General features: G+C 40.7%; 1 protein-coding gene across 1 annotated transcript in view; it reads left to right on the top strand.

Annotated features, from left to right (window-relative positions):
- Positions 1-1610: 1610 nt before the first annotated feature.
- Dnah3 (dynein axonemal heavy chain 3) overlaps positions 1611-19497 on the top strand; it is a 155250-nt gene continuing 137363 nt past the window's right edge. The window contains exons 1-7 of the mRNA XM_077802616.1: positions 1611-1637; positions 5740-5844; positions 6383-6611; positions 10152-10224; positions 10607-10775; positions 13304-13493; positions 16025-16220. Coding sequence (XP_077658742.1) covers positions 1611-1637; positions 5740-5844; positions 6383-6611; positions 10152-10224; positions 10607-10775; positions 13304-13493; positions 16025-16220 — 989 coding nt within the window. The remainder of the gene's footprint in view (positions 1638-5739; positions 5845-6382; positions 6612-10151; positions 10225-10606; positions 10776-13303; positions 13494-16024; positions 16221-19497) is intronic.

Genomic DNA, 19497 nt, shown 5'->3' with positions numbered 1-19497 from the left:
AATATTTTTAACCCACAAGTGGTTGAACCCCAGATGTGGAACCCACAGATACAGAGGGCTGACTTTTACACTTTATGGTACAAAATAGAAACATGTAAGAGATGAGGAAGCTTAGGTTATTTTGAAAGTGTAGAGAATCCAACTTTGAGGGTACAGTGAGAAAAAGAAGAAGTGGAAGTACTTAGTGCTATGTAGTACTCTCCAAAGGAACTCAGAAATGTTTGTGTTCTGGAAAGTTTCTTAAGGAAAGAGCACTGGACTTGGAGTCATCAGGATAGGGTTCAGATTTTATCAGCATTGCTTATGAGTCATGCCAACTGGAGAGAGTTATGCACCTCTCTGTTTTGGATTCCTTGTCCTTAAAATGGGAACATTATGGGGTTTGAGGGAAAACTGAAGATTAAAAACAAAAGTCCAGTTTGGTTTTGAGAGGACTGTAAAAAGCAGCCTTGTAAGAAATGCTTTGAGTATTTGGGCAGCTGCTAATCTTAGCACTTGCATACATGTGTGCCTACATTTATGATACTATTGATGTTAGCTGCAACATTTTTAGAAGGCTTATTGTATCAGGGACCAAACTGTCTCAGGACTGAAAAGATTCCCAGGATGCAGGACTTACAGTGTTGAAACTGGGAAAGTTCTAGCCAAACTGGGATAGACTTCTTTTTACTATGTCCAAATTGTCATATATGCATTATTTCATTAAACCTTCAACACATTATTGTCTTATTGCAAATGAAAAGTCCACTTGAAGAGATGAAGTAATTTGCTCAAGCCATGGCTAATTAATGGGAAGAGCAGGATCTGAGCCAGTCCTATCCAGCTATAGATCCCAAGAACAGAAACCTCTGGTCAGTGCTTTCAGACCTATTCAAAGGCATCTTCTCTTTCTGCCACACCTCTGCATTCCTGAGCCATTGCTAAATACCGTCCCACTGTCCCTTCTGCTATCAACACTTCCTGCTGCCCAGCTGAGCTTCCAGCAAAGGAAGTCTGCAGGACAAGGAGCGAGGTCAAGCCCAGTCTTGTATGTAGGCATAGCAGAGGCCCCTCCTTCCCTTAGCAACAGACGCTGGTGCCTGGTTACTGGCCCTGGGGGCTGGGTACAGGATCCACCAGAGTTAAAACTGCTCCAGGAGGAGGCAGAGGGGAAATAGTCCAGCTGCAAGGGGTGTTGTTTGGGAAAGTGAGACCTCCCTCTTGTCTATATTAATATCTAATTCTGCTTCCATTTTTTCCTCTACAGGAACCTTGGTGTGTTCTCAGAAGAGTTCCAAGAGAAGACCTGCTCAGGGAAAGGAGGAGTGAATGTTACAAGGAATAGGAACTGAAGCAAAAAACCCAGAAGAACCCCAGTGTTGCCCCTTCATTCTTTAGCTCCTCTTCCTCTCCTCTCCTACCAGGAAACTCCTCAGGGAAGTGTATGACCTCAGAGAGGCAGCCCTGTGAATGGAGCTTTCAGGACATCCAGAAAGTTCCATTGTCTGTGTCATCCCCATTATGCTATAAGGAATTGTGGATTTCAGGCGACTAGATAGTTGAGGAGCATCCCTGGAGAAGCCAAGAGCTCTTTATTCATTTTTCAAATAGGTACAATTAAAGTGGACACCATGAGCAACACGGATTACTCTCAGAAGGTAGGTGTGAATTTTAAGGCATGTTTCCTCAACATGAAGGGAATCGGAGAACATGTGGAAAGAGGGATGTTTGGCTCATAGACCAGGGGCACATTAGGTACCCTTGATCTAGCAAGGGTGTTAATTGCATTTCCAAGGTGTGCACTTTGAAACATGATTTTTGATGAATTAAAGTTTTGGAAATACTTAGGTTTCACTGTGAAAATATTAGCAGTAGATATCTTTTCCTTTTCCTACCCTTCAAGGGTCATTACACCATATATTTCAACCAAGAGTTTTCAATCCCAGCAGTTCCCAAACTTCTGGGGCATATCTTAAAAACAGAGTCTTGGTCCCCACCCCACAAAGATTCTAATCCAGAGGATTTGGAGTGGGGCTGTGACATAATCTATGTTCAGCTTAAGACCCAAGTGATTCTAGTGTAACAGATTCTTGGCTGAGCATTTGGGAACTGCCTCCAGAGGGACATGAGGACATGCAAATATCACGGCTAACTAGAAATAAGCCATCTAGTTCTACCCAAGTTACATGTCAGAATCTTGGTTGTAGAAGTCAAGATCCACTGGGTTGCCATTTAATTTATAAGAATTAAAGTAGATTTGCTGATAATACCCAAGCCCATGCTATAAAATGAAAGGTTCTCACATTTAGCAAAGAAAAGACTTTTTTTTTTTTTAAAGGTATTGAGGACTGAACCCACGGGCACTTTACCACTGAGCTACATCCCCAGACCTTTTTATTTTTTATTTTGAGACAAGGTCTCACCATGCTTAGGGCCTTGCTAATTTTCTGAGGCTGGCCTCAAACTTGCCATCCTCCTGTCTCAGCTTCCTGAGTTGTTGGGATAATAGGTGTGTACCACAAAGAAGAGACTTAAGTATTCATAATTTTTTAATAAACACTTCACATAGCCAGATAGTTCTTACAAAAACCTCCTATCTTTTCCCCTTAAAGGTACCATAGAGAATTCTTAGCCAGTCAAGAAACCTCCCTTTGTTCTGGAATTGATTTCTAAATTTGCTGATCTTGCAAGTGTTCCATCTATTCCTGTCCCATGGATTGAGATGTTTTCTGTTATCAGGGTATTTTTTACTCTTAGTGTGTAAGTCTGTGTCTGTGTCTGTGAACTAGCTCAGAGTTGAATTTGTTTCTGAAGAGCTTCTGTTGTGTTCTACAGAATGCTCGTGGTTTCCTTTCTTCATTATCCCAAGTATGGCTTATCTATCTATTGCATGGCTAGGTATCTCTGTTCTCTCCTCTAAGCATCTTTTATTGACTCAGCTTTCTTGGATGATCATTTCTCAATATGGAGGGACATAAATATAATTCATCATGCCTCAAACCCAAAAGAATCTATGAGCTTAAGTAAACAAGAAGTACAAGTTGAATCCAGGGTTCCTGTTGATGTCATTGAAACTCTCTTCTCTTTTGGGGAACTCTGCTTACTTCTATGTTGGCCTTAATCCAAGGCAGACTTTTCCCCATGTTAGACAAAGATGACTATCAGAAACTCTAGTCATAAACATCCTGACAACGACTTTAATGAAAAGAGAGTGTACTTCTTTCTCAATAGCTCTAGCAAAAGTGTCAGGAAATACTTTTGTCAACCCAGCTTGGGTCTTATGCTTCTCCCTGAACCGGTGACTGTGCCCAGGAGGCCAGAGTAGTCTGATTGATCAGACTGTGCCTTCTCCTGGAGCCAGGGGCTGGGATCAGCCACATATTATAACATGGACTGAAATGAGAGTAGAGCTGGTTATGCCCACTAGGGCTCTAGTTTACCTCTTTTGGTGGGAAGAGTAACTTTCCAAATGGTGTTAGGGCTGAAATCAGATTTTTCTCACACTGAGCAGAAACAAAAATGTCAATACCACTTCCCAAAGAATGTCACCATTCTCCTTGACTGCAGAAGGTCAGAGATTTTTGGTTTTAATTATTCATTCTCACTCTTGCTGTACTTTCTTCAGGTGTTCCAATTTTGTGGTGTTTGCTCATTTCTCTTTTAATAAAGATTTTTATTTGAAACAGATTTAAAAAGCTAGGCCAAAGGAAAGATTTCCACTGACCACAGAACCTTCTTGCTTGCAAAACACAATACAGACAGCACTAACTTATCAATTGATACATGTCTTCCGCCTGGGATCCTGAAAGAAATAATGAATGACTTCATATCCCTGAAAGTACTTCTGCCAATATCTTCCTTGGATGGTACGGTACCTGCTTTGGTTGACCATATTCCTTTCTGATTGATGCTGGAAATTTCCATTTTGTTCACTTCATCAATATACATGTGGCTTTAAACCCAGTAATGGAAGAGAGAACTCCTGGAGATGACCTGTCAGTTCTCAGATCCTGGAGATTGAGGTCAAGAGCAGAAAGGCAGAGACAGTGATTTAAATCAACATTGTAAGATAAAAAAAAAGCAGGGTCAGTAGTTCTCAAACACATCATATAAAGATGAAGCATCCCTGATCTGAAGAAAGGTACTTTGGTGTACCTAATATGCCACCATTTTTGAGAATCACCAAATTAGGCCATGAGAACAATGAACCCATTGCATGTTCTTAAGAATCCCAACCCATCCTTGTTTATGGGCTTGCATGTTTTCCTTTAATTTTAAGGTCCATGTGATACTTGCCATTTCCAATGTGTTGTGGTGCAGAGTGGTGTGTATTTAAAAGTCACCATGGTAGGCAAGTCTGCCTCTTATGTGGCTGAGATGTGTTACCCATCATCCCTGGGCCTTAGTTTCATCAGCTAGAATATGGGTATAAGAAATCTCATAAGGTTGTACAATGCCTGGCACATAATAATTTGGAATCATGCTAGAAATTATTGCTACTACTATTATTTAATGAGGTAGGTACTTCAGGGGAGATAATGGACATTAGCTTGAATCAGCAGGGAGGGGTTTATTGAGGCATAGTGGGAGGCACTGATAATACTGAGTCAAATGCCACTCATCCACCCTACCCCTCACCAATGAGTTGCTTAACATAATTTTCAAATTATGTTTAATATAATTTCCAAATAAATAAAATCTATATAATAATGTCTCATTTTACAGAAGAGTTAAGTCCAAAGTCATTGCTTAAGGTCAAAATCAAAGAGCCAATATTTTCCCCTTGATATTCCTCCAAACCATCTTTAAACTGCTATATAGAAACACCTCCCCATAGATCTAGGCCAATAGTTTTTTTCTCCAGTGTTGGAACAAATTGCAACTTCTCTGTCACAGCCCCAAATGAAATAGTTGTCTTAGGTATGGGGAATGAGTCTTTTTTTTTTTAAGCTGAAAATTGAACCCAGGGACACTTTACCACTGAGCCACATCCACAGCCCATTTTATTTTTTATTTTTGCCAAGTTACTTAGGGCCTGGCTAAGTAGCTGGGGCTGACTTTGAACTTGTGATTCTCCTGACTCAGCCTCCAGAGCTGCTGTTATTACAGGCATGTGCCACTGTGCCCCAAAGGATTGAGTCTTAAGACAAAAACACATATGAATACTATTCAACAGTACTGTCACCTTCACCTCTGTTCAGAAGAGGTGGAGAGGTACTTGGAAACTGAGAGTGACTGGAAGACACACATTCACACCTACCTAAGGCTCATTCCCAAGTCTCCACAATGTGATGAAATGGAGGACTTACACACTCAGGCTTTTTAAAGGTAGCACAGTGTTGCTTGTGTATATGTTAAAACACATATAACATGCAATGCTACTGCCCTGAGCAGATTTCTCTTTGGAACTTTATGTATATGAAATACAAGAGTTAGTTTTTTAAAGTGACCCCCCTTTTACCAAGAATAGGGTATCTTGGGGCACCCTCAGAATCTGGGCTTTTCCTAGGGGGGGGGGATTATCCAAATCGGTTCATAGAGGGAAAACCAAGGAAGAGACACCAGAGGATAGACAAACTGGTGCTAAAAAAATTAAGTATATTTAATAAATGGGGGTGGAATGGGTGTTCTGCAGGCAGAACTGTGTGCCTAAAATCTTTCCTGGGGATTTATTTAATCCTTAACTAGTCCTTAACCCTTCAGGGGCTTGGAAAAATTCTCCTAATTCCTGACAAGTGCCTTTGTTCCCATTCCCCACAGTTCTCCAGGAGTGACTCCATACATCACATGAGCCACTCCCAGGGACGCCCAGAGCTGCCCCCGCTGCCTGCCTCAGCCAATGAGGAACCTTCTGAACTCTATCAGGTATGTGCCCCTGGCTGCCAGACCTGCTGTTGAGGGTGGCAAGGTAAAGAACTTGCTGAATACCTTCTGTTGGTATTCAGTAGGTGCTGGTAGGGGACAAACAGTCCGACTTGACAAATAGGTTTAGTGGCTTTGGTTATGAGAAAGAGCCACACAATTGTATGTAGGGGAGTTAGAATCTGCCTTTCCCATTAACCTGCTGTCTAATTGAAACTCTCCGAACTACTCCATCTTTCATTGTAAAAGGAGGGTCATTCTTCCTCTCTTATAGTCATGTCCATAAGAAATAAAAGCAAGAGATGCAAATCACCTGACTCACAAAGTTATTGTTGAATGCCAACAGTTAGCCTTGGCCTTAGAAATCATGCTCACAGTAGTCAGAGAGTTGCAATTGGTGTCTATTCAGAAAATATTTCCACTAAGTGCCGTGTGGAGAAGCATAGCATAAAGGGTGTGAAACTCTGTCTCATGTGAACAGAGCTCAGACTCATGGGAGATGTCTCTGATCAAGTCTTGCTTTGCATTGCTTCTCTTTTAGACTGTCATGTCGCACAGCTTTTATCCCCCGTTGATGCAACGCACATCATGGACCCTGGCTGTGCCCTTCAAAGAGCAGAACCACCACCGTGGACCCAGCGACTCCATTGCCAACAACTATTCCTTAATGGCCCAAGACCTGAAGATGAAAGACCTGCTGAAGGTCTATCAGCCAGTCAACATTAGTATCCCTAGGAACAGGGCTAGTCTGGGGCTGCCATCAGGTACTTGTAGCAGTGTGCAATGTTTTGTGTAAAATGGAGCTTTTCAGTGGAACTTCTACTCCTAGGTTCTAGTTCTGGCTCTACTACCTCCTCTTCAGCTAATTTTGAATAACTTCATAGAGCCAAACTCTCCTCATCTATGAAATGGAAATTATTCTCATGACTCACATTAATGGATTATTTGCATATACCAGGCACCGTTCTATGTATTCGTACCATGAGTGCTACATCACACATTATCAAGAAATGTCGTGACTTAAAGCAACCAGTATTTATTATTTCACAATTTCTGTAGGTCATGAATTTGGGCCTGGTTTAACTGGGTAGCTCAGGGTCTCATGAGCATGCAGTCAAGATGTCAGCCAGGGCCACTGTCATCTAAAAGCAACTAAAAACTCATTCATATCCTTATATCATTGTTGGCTGTTGGCCATAGACACCAGTTTCTCACCATGTGGGTCTCTCCATAGGACAGTCAGTAGCATGGCTTCTGGCAGCCCTTGAAGTGAGAGAGAGAAAAGAGAAAGAAAGACAGAGCCAACAAGACAGAAATCATGCTGTTTCCAAAAACTTAATCTTCCAAATGACGTTCCATCATTTTCTAACATATTTTATTTGTTAAAAATGAATCACTAGATTAGCCCATACTCAAGAGAAGGGGATTATACGAAAGCATGGTATCAAGAAATAGAGATCCTTGGGGGCCATCTTGGAAGCTGTTTACCACAGTGCCTTACAGATATTAATTTATTTCATCTCACCAAGTACACATATATCTGATTAAGGATATACTTTAGTAATTTTATTTTTGTTAGATGTACTTTTGAGCCACTCAATCAATTCTGTCTCAAATTCTCATTTTCTAAATTTTTTCTTCCTGTGCTAAGTGAATTCCTTCATTATATCTTCTAATTTACTAATATTCTCTTCAACTCTGTTCTATCTTTATTTTATCATGTCTCTTAAGTGTTTATTATTTCACAACAGTATTTTTTCATTTTCATACTTTCTAATGGGTTATATGTATGGTTTCTCCTAATTTCTTATTCTATTCTTATGGTCATAACCCTTTCAGAATTTGTTTATTAAATATATATGCACATCTCTAGGATGTTATCTTTGCATGCTTCTGCTTTTTAAGGATACACAGCAAGTATTCAAGATCATTATACCTGGAAACTTAAGTTTGATGTTATAATTACTAATATCATGGTCATTATTTGTTCAAGCTGCCATAACAAAGTACCATATACCAAGTAGCTTACAAACAACAGAAATTTGTTTCTCATGATTCTGAAAGCTGGGAAGTCTAAGATCAAGGTATCAGCAGATTCATTTTCTAATGAGGGCCTATTCTTGGTTCAGAGATGACCGTGTTCTCTCTGGGTTCTCTTATAAGGGCACTAACTCCCAAAGACCTTTCCTTCAAATACCAGGATATTGTTTCAGCAGAAGCATTCAGTCTAAATGGTCGTCATTTAACACTTTTCTTAAATAGTAATTATTGTAATAATTATATTTTCCCATTGTGTATTTTGAAAAATTTTTATCTATGAATAATTAGTGCTAATACCTCCCAGACTTAATTGTCACAAGAGTTTTCAGCCTAGTCAGAGTCTTGAGGATGAACTGCTAACATGCTTTCTGCAAAACAGAGAGCCAGCAAGACAGAAATTGCTAAGTATCTGTCATTCAAGTTCTTGTTTGAGTTGAATTATGCTTATTATTAATTAAAGGATATTTGTATTTGGAGGATGTTCAATATTTGTTTTGAAACAGTATTGGTATAGCTGCATTATTTCCATTGTGTGCATCTTTCCCTCGACTGTTGAGTTTATTAGCTATCTTTCTTGGTATTGTTTTTTCTCATGTGTGCTGAGATTTTAGTTTGCAGGCCTATATTGAAAGGCTTTCCAACCTTTTTGCTGCATGCTTCCCTCTATTTTTTTATTGAGTTATAATTTACAGACAATAATACATGCAGATCTTAAATGTTGAGTTCAGTGGTATTTGACAATTGTTTATAACATATATATAACACATATATATGTTTATAACATATATATAAGTGTCACCCAAACATGATATAGAGAAGTACCATCACTAGAGACAGTTCATTTGTGCCTCTTTCTAATCAAATCTCTCCCTTACCTCACACCATCCCACCCGAGAGTAACCAGCTCCTAATTCGGTCACCACAGATAAGTTTTTCTTGTTTTCACATGTAAATGCAGTCATGTAGTGTGGACTATTTTGATGAATTCTTCTTAATCTAATGTTTTTCCTGTGTCTCCATCTGGCCTTTCAGGACCCCATGTTGTCCCCACTGTCATACACTGATGCTGAGGCTCCCTTCCTAAGGTGATACTCAGGGATGTTATAGATCTGGTCTCTGAGGCCTGGTGAACCTTTCTGAGTCATGTCTAGCTGCCATATGAACTGATGACACATGTGCTTTTTCTGCGTGGCAGTGTTGCTCTCTTTACAGCCTTGCGTCAGTCCTGGTTTCTGGTTCTAGGTTCCAGCATCGTGGGTGTCAGGCTGGGGATGTGGAGCAGTGGTAGAACACCTGCCTGGTGTGCTCAAGGCCCTGGCTTCAATCCTAGCACTGCAAAAAGCAAACAAATATGTAGACAAATGCAAAGAGTATTTTGTCTGTTATTGTGTTTAGAGAATATTAAGAAGCTCAAAATGTGAACTCAAAATACATCTTAACTGGGAGTCTTCAATTCTCTTGGTTTCCTCCAAGTGTCAATTTAATATTAGTATGTGTTTAACTTTTTTTTATTAATTATCAATTTTTTTAGGCTAAAGCCTTTAGCAAGTAATACTATTTAGTATATAACATAATAATAATTTAACAATATGATTAAATTTAATATTCAATAAATAATAATTTAATAAATATTAACGTAAGATTAATAATACCTCCATGGATACTATTGAATTTAATATTTATAATTGATATTACTAAATTTAATGAAGAGTTTGATATAAAATTTATTTTAAAACATTGATTTTATTCATAGTTACCTTCTATTTATTGCAAATGATACTGTTTTCTGTTTGTAATTATTATATACTTGTTACAAATGATACTTTTTTTTCTATTTGTGATCATATAAAATTTCCTCTAAAAATAAATATACTAAGTTTAAAAGCCTGAATCTATTTAAAGAGAAATATTAAATAATAATACAACTGATGCTTAGAAATTGGAGAATACATTTTTGGGAGCCAATTGAGTAGGCAGTCATCAATAGTTGTGGAATGTATAGCTGAGTGAGTGGGAGGTATGCTTAACCCTGTTTTGCAGCTGGGGAAGCTGAGGCCTGGAGTGAGAAAGTCACTTCCTTCGGGTAGCACAAGTAATTAGTGACACATGTGGGAGCAGAGCCCACCTCTCCTCTCTGGTGCCCCACACTCTGTCCATTCCCCTTAGTGTGCTCCTGGACTGTCCTAAAAGTTATATCCCTGTGGACAGAGAATGGCCCAAAACCACTGCCTACTCCTGATGTCTTTCTTTTCTTCACTGATGTCTTGCAGCAACCAAAAGCTCATCAGAGCCCAACAAGAAGAGAATGAAGTTCTGTCTCAAAGACAAAGAGGATTTTACTGGGTAAGGTATCACTGTGGACAACAGAGAGGGAAGGCCACTGGGCTGAACCTAAGAAGATTGTGGTCTCATTAAAGCCACTCTCTGCTTCTTGGTTTCAAAGCATTCCCACTCACCCAGTAACTTAGTTTTTTTCTCACCAACTGCCTTAATTCAAAACTTTCAGGTTCTAAGTGAAAATAAATTAACCAACTGAGAGCAGTGTGATATAGCTTCGTGGTGTTCAGTGGTTGGGGTCATCTTTGAAGCACACACACATGCCATTAGATGATACAGAGGAAAGAGTCTTCTGTTACCGAACCACACTCACCAGATTGGAGGAAATGGGTCCAATGCCATAGTTTCTCTGTGGAGTACCAAGGGCTGAGCTGTTTCTATTTTCCAGGACCAAGTCGCCCTGCTCTACATACTCATCCATGAAGAAGGAGGAGGACACAGCTGTTAGCCTCCCTGGAAGCAGACCAATGAGTCCAGAACAGCAGATAGATGTGATGTTGCAGCAGGAGATGGAAATAGAAAGTAAAGAGAAAAAACCATCTGAATTAGACATGGAGGTACGTTCTTTCTGGCCCTTTTCCCTCAGTGTGCTAAATGTTGTTCTTGGCATCTGAGGGATTCAAACTGGTCCAAACCACATGATAGACCTGAATGACTGTTTGTGTGTGTGTGTGTGTGTGTGTGTGTGTGTGTGTGTGTGTGTGAGAGAGAGAGAGAGAGAGAGAGAGAGAGAGAGAGAGAGAGAGAGACACAGCAAAAGAGAGAGACTGAGAGAAATATAGAAAGAGAGTACTCTGACCTACTAAGTCTTAGAAATTGGTTCCCTTGGGTCCTTTTAGAACATAGGTGAACCATAAGCTAGAGTTATCTGATTTTTCAGAACAAGAAACAGGACACCCAGTCAAATTTGAATTTCAGATAAATAATAAGTAGTTTTTTAGTATCATTATATCCCAATATGTCCTTTTTTTTTTTTTCCTGACAACCCTGTCATAAGCTGAATGTGGCCTGTAGATGTATTTTGAAAATGAGGGAAAACTCATCTAAGCTAGGTTTTCAATCTCTTTAAAAAAATTTAAAATATTTATAGCTGAGCTGGTTAACTTCCTCCCTTAAATGAGAAATAAATTCTCTAACTGGTCCTCGTCCTCACCAGTCTCTACTCTTATGTCTACCCAACTTTCATTCATTAGCATTACCTGCCTGGCTCCAGGTAGACGTTTGAGTTTCCAATCCTTTTCTTAAAAGACCAAAGCTTTAGCACAAACAGCTTGTGGTTTTATAGTATGTAATAAAATAATTGATAATAGAACCCCACAGCAACTAGATATATGCAATTGTCAAAATTCCATGCTAGACCCTTTAGCTTCTTGAAACCACTAGACACCTGGTACCATGATTATCCCCATCATCCAGGTGTGGAATTTGGGGTTAAGACTGATGGAGCAACTTGCTCAAGGTTACCCAGTAAGAGGCAAATCTAGATTTGGCTGTTCCCAAGTCTCTGTGCTCTTAAAGAGTTATGCAACGATTCTTAAACTTGCCTGAAGATAGGACTCACCTAGGTGCTTGTTAAACCTCCCTAACTACCTGAGGAGGGCCTGGTTAGCTTCATTTTAACAAGAACCCACCTAGGTGGTTCTTAAAGTCAGGGAAGTTTGGCACTACTGTCCTTTGCAGATGAGCTTTAGGATGGTTTGTTTCAGGAATTTTTGACTTTGCAATGGTGTGAAAGCAATACACATTCAGTAGAATCTCTACTTCTAATTGTGAAATTTGATCTTTTCCTGGGCTATACATATGCATCATGACACTCTCTTGTTGTACGTGGCAGTGGCAGTGAACTGTAGCTCCCAGACAGCCACACAATCATGAGAGGATACAAGCAATATCCACAGTGTGCTGTGTTGCTAAGCTAGGGTGTTTGGTAGGTTAGGTGGAGTAAATACATTTTCAACTTAGATTCGTCATTATAAGTCAAGGAGTGTCCTGTATAAGCTGCTACCTTTAAGGTTGGAAAGAAGTGGGCTGCAAGTGGGTTGAGGCTGAAACCTCCTGTGTTAGTGTTTCATAGCTTTGACAAGAACAACTTAGAGGAGGGAAAGCTAATTCTGGCTCACAGTTTTAGAGGTCTCAGACCCTGGTTGGCTGACTCCATTATTTGAGGAAAGCCACACAAGATGGCAGACAGGCATGGTAGAGCAAAGCCACTCAGCTCCTGGCAGCCGGAAAGCAGAAAGAGAGAGAGATAGAAGAGAGTCAGGGACAGAGAGGCCATGGCCTGGGCCATACTTCCTCCTGCCACGTTCCATCTGCCTGTTGTTTTCACCAGTGCACAGTAAGTCCATTCAAAATATTAATCCATTTTAATCCATTAAATGGATTAATCTACTGATGAGGTCAGAGCCCTCTTGATCCAATCTTTTCACCTCTCTATTCTCTAATACCTGAGCCTGTGGACATTCCAGATCCAAACCATGACACCTCTTGTCCAAACTTTGTGCCTCTTCTTCAGCTGAAATTATTCCTCCTCAAAGCTATCAGCAATTTAGGGAAAAACCCTACATAAACAACCTCCTGAAGTCCCCAGGTCACATCAAGCATTTTTATTTAGTTTTTGTGTTTATGATTTTTAAATTCAAAAGCCCACAGTTGGATTACAGGGGGAAAAAATCCTAAGGACTTTGGGGATATTTTCCTCACTGACAACTACAAGCCACAGGATTAAAGTGCTTTGTAGAGGATCATTGTTGTTCAGGAGGGCGAATTATTTGAGTCATTTTCGGATTTTGTCATTCCTCTTTTTAAAAGTCACTTAGTGTATACTAAGCAAGGCATTGACAAGTCCTTCATTATTGCCCCTAGTGAAATCTCTCTGGCTTTGGTTGAATCTTCCAGAGCTATGGGAAAAACTTGCCAGTGATCTTGTTGCAAAAATGTGCCAGGCCAGAAAGAAGGATCGTAGCAAATGAAGAGTGGAGTTGGGTACTGCATGAACAGGGTCCCTTGGCAGGTGATGGGTGGGACAGATGGGCACACTTACTCAATCATGACCTTTTTCTTGCTGATGACTTGTTCATGAAAGAGATACTGTTACTATTTGACTAATGGAATCCAAAAAGACATGATTACACCCCAAGAGAATGAAGTGATGGTTCGGATTTCAAAGCTGATTTCTACTGCATTGTTGACAAATCCCTCCCTGGTACCGCTGCTGGTCACCCTTGAGGAAGAGAAGGAAAACGATTATTACAGTAGCCTCATGAAAAGCATTGGTAAGTTGTGCTGCTATCAACATGGTTGTGGCTGTGTCCCTGTAGTATGCTGTTTTTAAGTCCTTTGGGTATAGACTGAGGAGAAGGATAGCTGGGTCAAATGGTGATTCCATTCCCAGTTTTCCAAGGAATCTCCATACTGCTTTCCATATTGGTTGCACCAATTTGCAGTCCCACCAGCAAAGTGTGAGTGTACCTTTTCTGCCACATCTTCGACAACACTTATTGTTGTTTGTATGCATAACAGCTGCCATTCTGACTGGAGTGAGATGATATCTTAGAGTAGTTTTGATTTGCCTTTCTCTAATTGCTAGCAATGTTGAACTTTTTTCATATATTTTTTGATTGATTGTATATCATCTTCTGAGAAGTGTCTGTTTAGGTCCTTGGCCCATTTATTGATTGGGTTATTTGGGTTTTTTTTGGTGCTTAGCTTTTTGAGTTCTTTATTTACCCTAGAGATTAGTGCTCTATCTGATGTGTGAGGGGTAAAGATTTCCTCCCAAGATGTAGGCTCTCCATTCACCTCACTGATTGTTTCTTTTGCTGAGAAGAAACTTTTTAGTCTGAGTCCATCCCATTTATTGATTCTTGCTTTAAACTGTGGAACCAACCTAGATGCCCTTCAATAGATTAATGGATAAAAAAAAATGTCACACACACACACACACAATGGAATATTACTCAGCAATAAAAGAGAATAAAATCATGGCATTTGCAGGTAAATGGATGAAGTTAGAGAAGATAATGCTAAGTGAAGTTAGCTAATCCCCCCAAACCAAATACTGAATGTTTTCTCTGATATAAGGAGGCTGATTCACAGTGGGGTAGAGAAGGTGAGCCTGGGAGGAATAGATGAACTCTAAATAGGGTAGAGGGGTGGAAGGGGAAGGGAGGGGGCATGGGGTTAGAAATAATGGTGAAATGTGATGGACATTATTATCCAAAGTACATGTATAAAGACACGAATTGGTGTGAATATACTTTGTTTATAACCAGAGATATGAAAAATTGTAATGCATTTGTGCAATAAGAATTGTAATACATTCCACTGTCACATATAAATTTAAAAATTAATTAAAAAAAGAAAAGCATTGGTAAGGATAAATTGGCACCAGCTTTCCCCTCACTTTATCATTTGCCACCTGGTTCCACTGAATGTGCCTAAAACATGAGTTTACCTTTAATTCAAATGTCCCCTTACCCCCACCACCAACACCCCCGCCACCAACACCGATGGCCATACCATCAGTGTGCATTCACAGAAACTGGGGATAAAAGACAGATTCTGACTCAGGAGATCAGCCTCTGGGATGGAGCCAAGATCTTGCATCTCTAACAAGCTCCCAGGTGACCCAGTGGGATTCACTAGGGACCATAGTGTGAGTAGCAAGAGCCCATTCAGACTTCAAAACCCAGCTCAAGACCTACCTCTTCACTCAAGTTTTTTTTTTCTCTCCCTACAACCATCAACGGTCCCTTTGTTCTCTGCACCCGTAGCACCTCTTGTTCCTACTTTCAACTCATTTGCCCTTCTAAGTTCTCCTGTGCTTTTATTTCTCTACTACTACTTCACACTGGGGCTGTCCTTTCATTTCTCCTGGGTCTTGTCTCCTGTGTCAGACTGTTAGCTCTTGGATGGAGATGGAAGATGCTACTGATCCCCATTCCACTTATCATTAGCCCAGTGTCTTGTGCATGTGGTAGGTCAGTGGGAAGGATTTGGTAATGGGTGGGCAGTGGGAGAAGCACATCCAACCACAGGGGTGATCCTGTTAGTTTTCCACCTTTCTATTCTCTCTTTACCAATTTGTCTGGTTATTTTTATTTTCTAACTAGCTTTCTAATGGTGTCAGTGTAATGGCCCCTGTCTATGATCATACAGAACCCAGCTCCTGAAAATAAACACATGAGGTCCTTCACTCCAATTTACTCCTCCATTTGCATCACCTCTAACCTCCTCACTTGTACCTGATCTTTCTGCTGCAGCACCTTGAGCAGGCCTAAAAGAGATGGTACTTCACCTCTTTATGCTCCTCCTTTCTCTTCCTAATAAACTCCTGTTCACTCTTTTGGATCCAGAACTAGAGTTTCTTCCTCTTCCTTCCTTAGCCTTAGACACATCTGGTCTCTAAGTTGGCATTTTTATGTAACTGGTGTGATCAATTTGTTGATTTGGGGGTAAGTGTCTTGATATCAGAAATCAACTGTCGATGAAGGAGGTATTAGCATGCTTGTGTATTGTCATGTAAGATGCTGGGAATCCTAATGGGACTCAATCCCAGGTTTAAGTGCTTCAAACCATGAAGTTACACTCCTCCTTCCCATGAGATACCTTCAGAAAGAAAAGACATACCAATAGAGTGGAGCTTCCCCAATGGAGTGACACCCAAGGACTGCCTAGGACCTTGCAAACAAAGGAGAATTTCCCAGTGTAAATGGACAGAGGCTCATTTGCATTGTTAAAGCTAGGAGCATGGGATATTCAAGGTCCCTGCCTAATAACAGGGTGTTTGCCCTCCTGGTTCTAGTTGATTACATCCTCATGGACCCACTGGAGAAAAAAAGACTCTTCATTGACAGCATCCCACGCATGTTTCCTCAGAGAGTGATCCGGGCCCCTGTGCCCTGGCACGCCACCTACAGGAATAACAAGAAGTGGAACGAGGAGCACCTGCACACGGTGAACCCCATGATGCTCATCCTGAAGAACCTGTGGTTTGAAGAGTAAGAAGTGTCTCCCCTCCTGTCCTCTCCTTTCTTCATTGTTTCCACATAGAAGCAAGCCTCTTAGGTGGGGCACAGTGACATTTTGCTCTGACTGCAGCAAAATTAATCGAACAACAACAACAATAATAATAATAATAAAAAGAAGAAAAATCCTAGACCAAAAGTGCGTATGAACTGTGACCGAGAACCCTACATGCAGGGTTAAGTGGCCGTCCTTGGTCTTGCTGGAGTACCTAGTGCCTCTGTGCACTGAACTTGGTTAAAGAGCAGATGCCTTGAGCCAGTCCCAGCTCAGGTCCACAGCCTAGCTCTGCTGCTTCATAGGAAATGTGTGTGTGCTAGATCATTTCTGTGTCTTCCTTTTCTTATCTTGAAGTTTGAGAGTTCCTACTTTGTACAGTTGCTAGGAAGAATAAACCACTGAATACATGCAAAGTGCCTTGCACGGTGTCTGGTATAACCTAAGTACCCAGGAAGCATGGATTCACCATAAGCTCCATCATGACACTTATCACCCTGAATTGTAATTGTGTGCTTGCTTATCTGCCTCTGTGAGGTGTGTAGGGGCTTGGGTCTCCTTTATGGAACACAGCCAGCAAGCTAGGGTTTCTTGGCTCTGTTTATCAGTGACTAAATTGGCCCCAGGAATTGCTGGAGTCTATAAGAGATGGGGGTGGGGGTGGGGAGATTCACATTTTTTTCTCTCAATCATTTTTTTAAAAATTGAGATATACAGTGGTCACTTTCTATTCACAGGAGATTTGTTTCAGGATCCCTCACAGATACCACAATGAACAGATATTCAGGTCTCTTATAGAAGATGGCAATAGTGTTTGCATATAATCTACACACATTGAATCATCTGTGGATTACTTATAATATCTAGAAAATACTATATACATACAAGGATATAATACAAGGAAAAAATGTCTATACATGTTTGGTACAGAAGCAATTTTTTTTTTCTGGAATGTTTTCCATTTGTGGTTGGTTGAATCCATGGCTGCAGAGCCCACGGATATGGAATGCCAACTGTAATTCACATTCCTTAAAATCCACCCTTTAAAAGTTCACAATGTATTAGTTGTTAGTATATTCACAAATTTGTGCTATTCTCACCACTAATTTAAGAATATTTTCATCACCCCAAAAGAAACCCTGTACCTGTTAGTAGTCACACTCTAGTTTCTCTTCCTCTCAGCCCCTGGCAACTGCTATTCTGTGTATTTGCCCTATTCTGGACATTTTCTATAAGTGGAATTATACAAAATATGGCTTTTGCATCTACTTCTTTCATTAAACATAATGTTTTCAATGTTTATGTGCATAGAAGCTCATATCAGTACTACATTCCTTTTTATGGCTGAATAATAATCCATAATATGGCCAGATTCCATTTATCCATTCACTGATTGTTCTGGAGGAGGACGAGGAGACTGTGAAGTTCTTTTTAGGCCCCTTACGAAGGGGTACACGTCCTGGCAGGATAGTTCACTGAAAGGGCAGGCTAATGAAATGATTAACTACCAACATCTGGGTTCTTTGTTAGAAAAATGAGGCAGATATGTGGACCTGATTTTGATTGGCTAAAGTTATCAGCAAATTCTATGCTTTTTTTGTTCTTTTTGAGGATCTTTAGTCTTTAACACATTTAGTCTGAAGAGAGCCTTGTTGCTTGGACAAGCTATTTGTTTTTCTTACGCTTTTCTTATAAATTTATCTGTTTGTTTATTCATTTGTTTATGAATAAATGACAGGGCATCACTGAATTTGCCAGGCTGGCCTTGAACTGCAACCCATGGAATTACAGACATGGGCTACTGCACCCAGCTCATTTTTACTTAAGCACCCCTGGGTTCAATCCCTGGTATGAAAAAAAAAATGAGGGGGGACCAAGGGTGAAGTTAATCTAGGAGAACCCACCAATGATAAGAAATAACCACATTCTCTTTTCTGAACAAAATTCAGTTTTCTAAGATATAGACATGTTAGAGAAAAGTAATTTTCTGGCTAGTCAGAAATGTATAGTAATAATTTATAGAATCCACTCTGGAACTAGACTGCTGGGGTTCTGGTTCTTGTTTGGTCACTGGTGGACTATGTGATTTGGGGTAAATTAATCCCTCTGTGACCGCTGGGTCCTGGGGATACGAGAATTGCAGACAGCAGGAGCAACCTGTTACAAAGGACCAAGGTGGTAGTATGCTGGGGGGTTCCTAGGAAGAGTGTAGAGCGGGTGAGTTGGGGAGGGTGGTCGGAGAGGAGGGCAGAGAGGTGACGAGATGATGGGGACGACAGGGAGTAGGAGAGAGGCACAGGCTGTGGAGGACCTTGTGTGCCCTAGTCAAGGACTCTGGCTTTTACTCTGATAGGGGGAGTCATTGGAGGATTTCAAGCCGAGTGACATGATCTGGCTTGGATTTTAGAAAGAGCCACTTGATGAATGTTTTCTCGAGTAGGTGGAAGCTAACCCACAATAAGAAGGTGGAGGGGAAGAACAGAAGTTCAGAGTATTAGACCAAGGGAAAGGACGGGAAGGGAAGAGGAAGACAGTGGCAAGAACCTGACATAACTTTCCCATGTACATATAGGAGTAAACCGTGATGAATCCCATGTGGACATCCCCAAGGCCCTAGTTAGAATGACATACTCCATGCAACTATAATATTATCAAAGTGGCTTCTACTGTCATGTATAACTAAAAAGAATCAATAAAAAAAATTGGAGATATACTTAAGAAAAACAAAAAGACCCCCCTGATGGTGGAGAGACTTCAGATCTCCTCCCGAGTGGGCCTTTCTTCACTGTCCCAGTGGCTCCAATCAAGGCAGTCCTCTGCATTGCCTTAAGTAGGTCACCCCAGAAGCCACACTGAGGTTGGGGTGAAGCCCACTGGATGATGAAGATGGTGCTTGTCCTTCTCCTCTGCACTTTCTCTGTTGCAAAGAACTTTGGATAGTGTTTTTTTTTTTTTAAATTTTTTAGTTGTAACTGGACACAATATCTTTATTTTATTTATTTTTATGTGGTACTGAGGATGGAACCCAGGGCCTCGCATGTGCTAGGCAAGCGCTCTGCCACTGAACCACAGTCCCAGCCCCTGGATAGTGTTTTTGAATCAAGTTCCCAGACAGCCAAACACTGTTGGTGCCAAAGCCCCACTCCCCGGAGGGAGGTGCGTAAGAAGGCTCCTAACCACCTGTTGAGTGAACTCATCAGTCTCCTCTTTTGGACTAGCCAAAAGACTAGAGCTGCAGGTTTTTAGGATATAATG

The sequence above is a fragment of the Urocitellus parryii genome, chromosome 9 (genome assembly GCF_045843805.1).
Source record: "Urocitellus parryii isolate mUroPar1 chromosome 9, mUroPar1.hap1, whole genome shotgun sequence".
NCBI lineage: Eukaryota > Metazoa > Chordata > Mammalia > Rodentia > Sciuridae > Urocitellus > Urocitellus parryii.
This window is presented reverse-complemented; position numbering and strand designations above follow the sequence as displayed.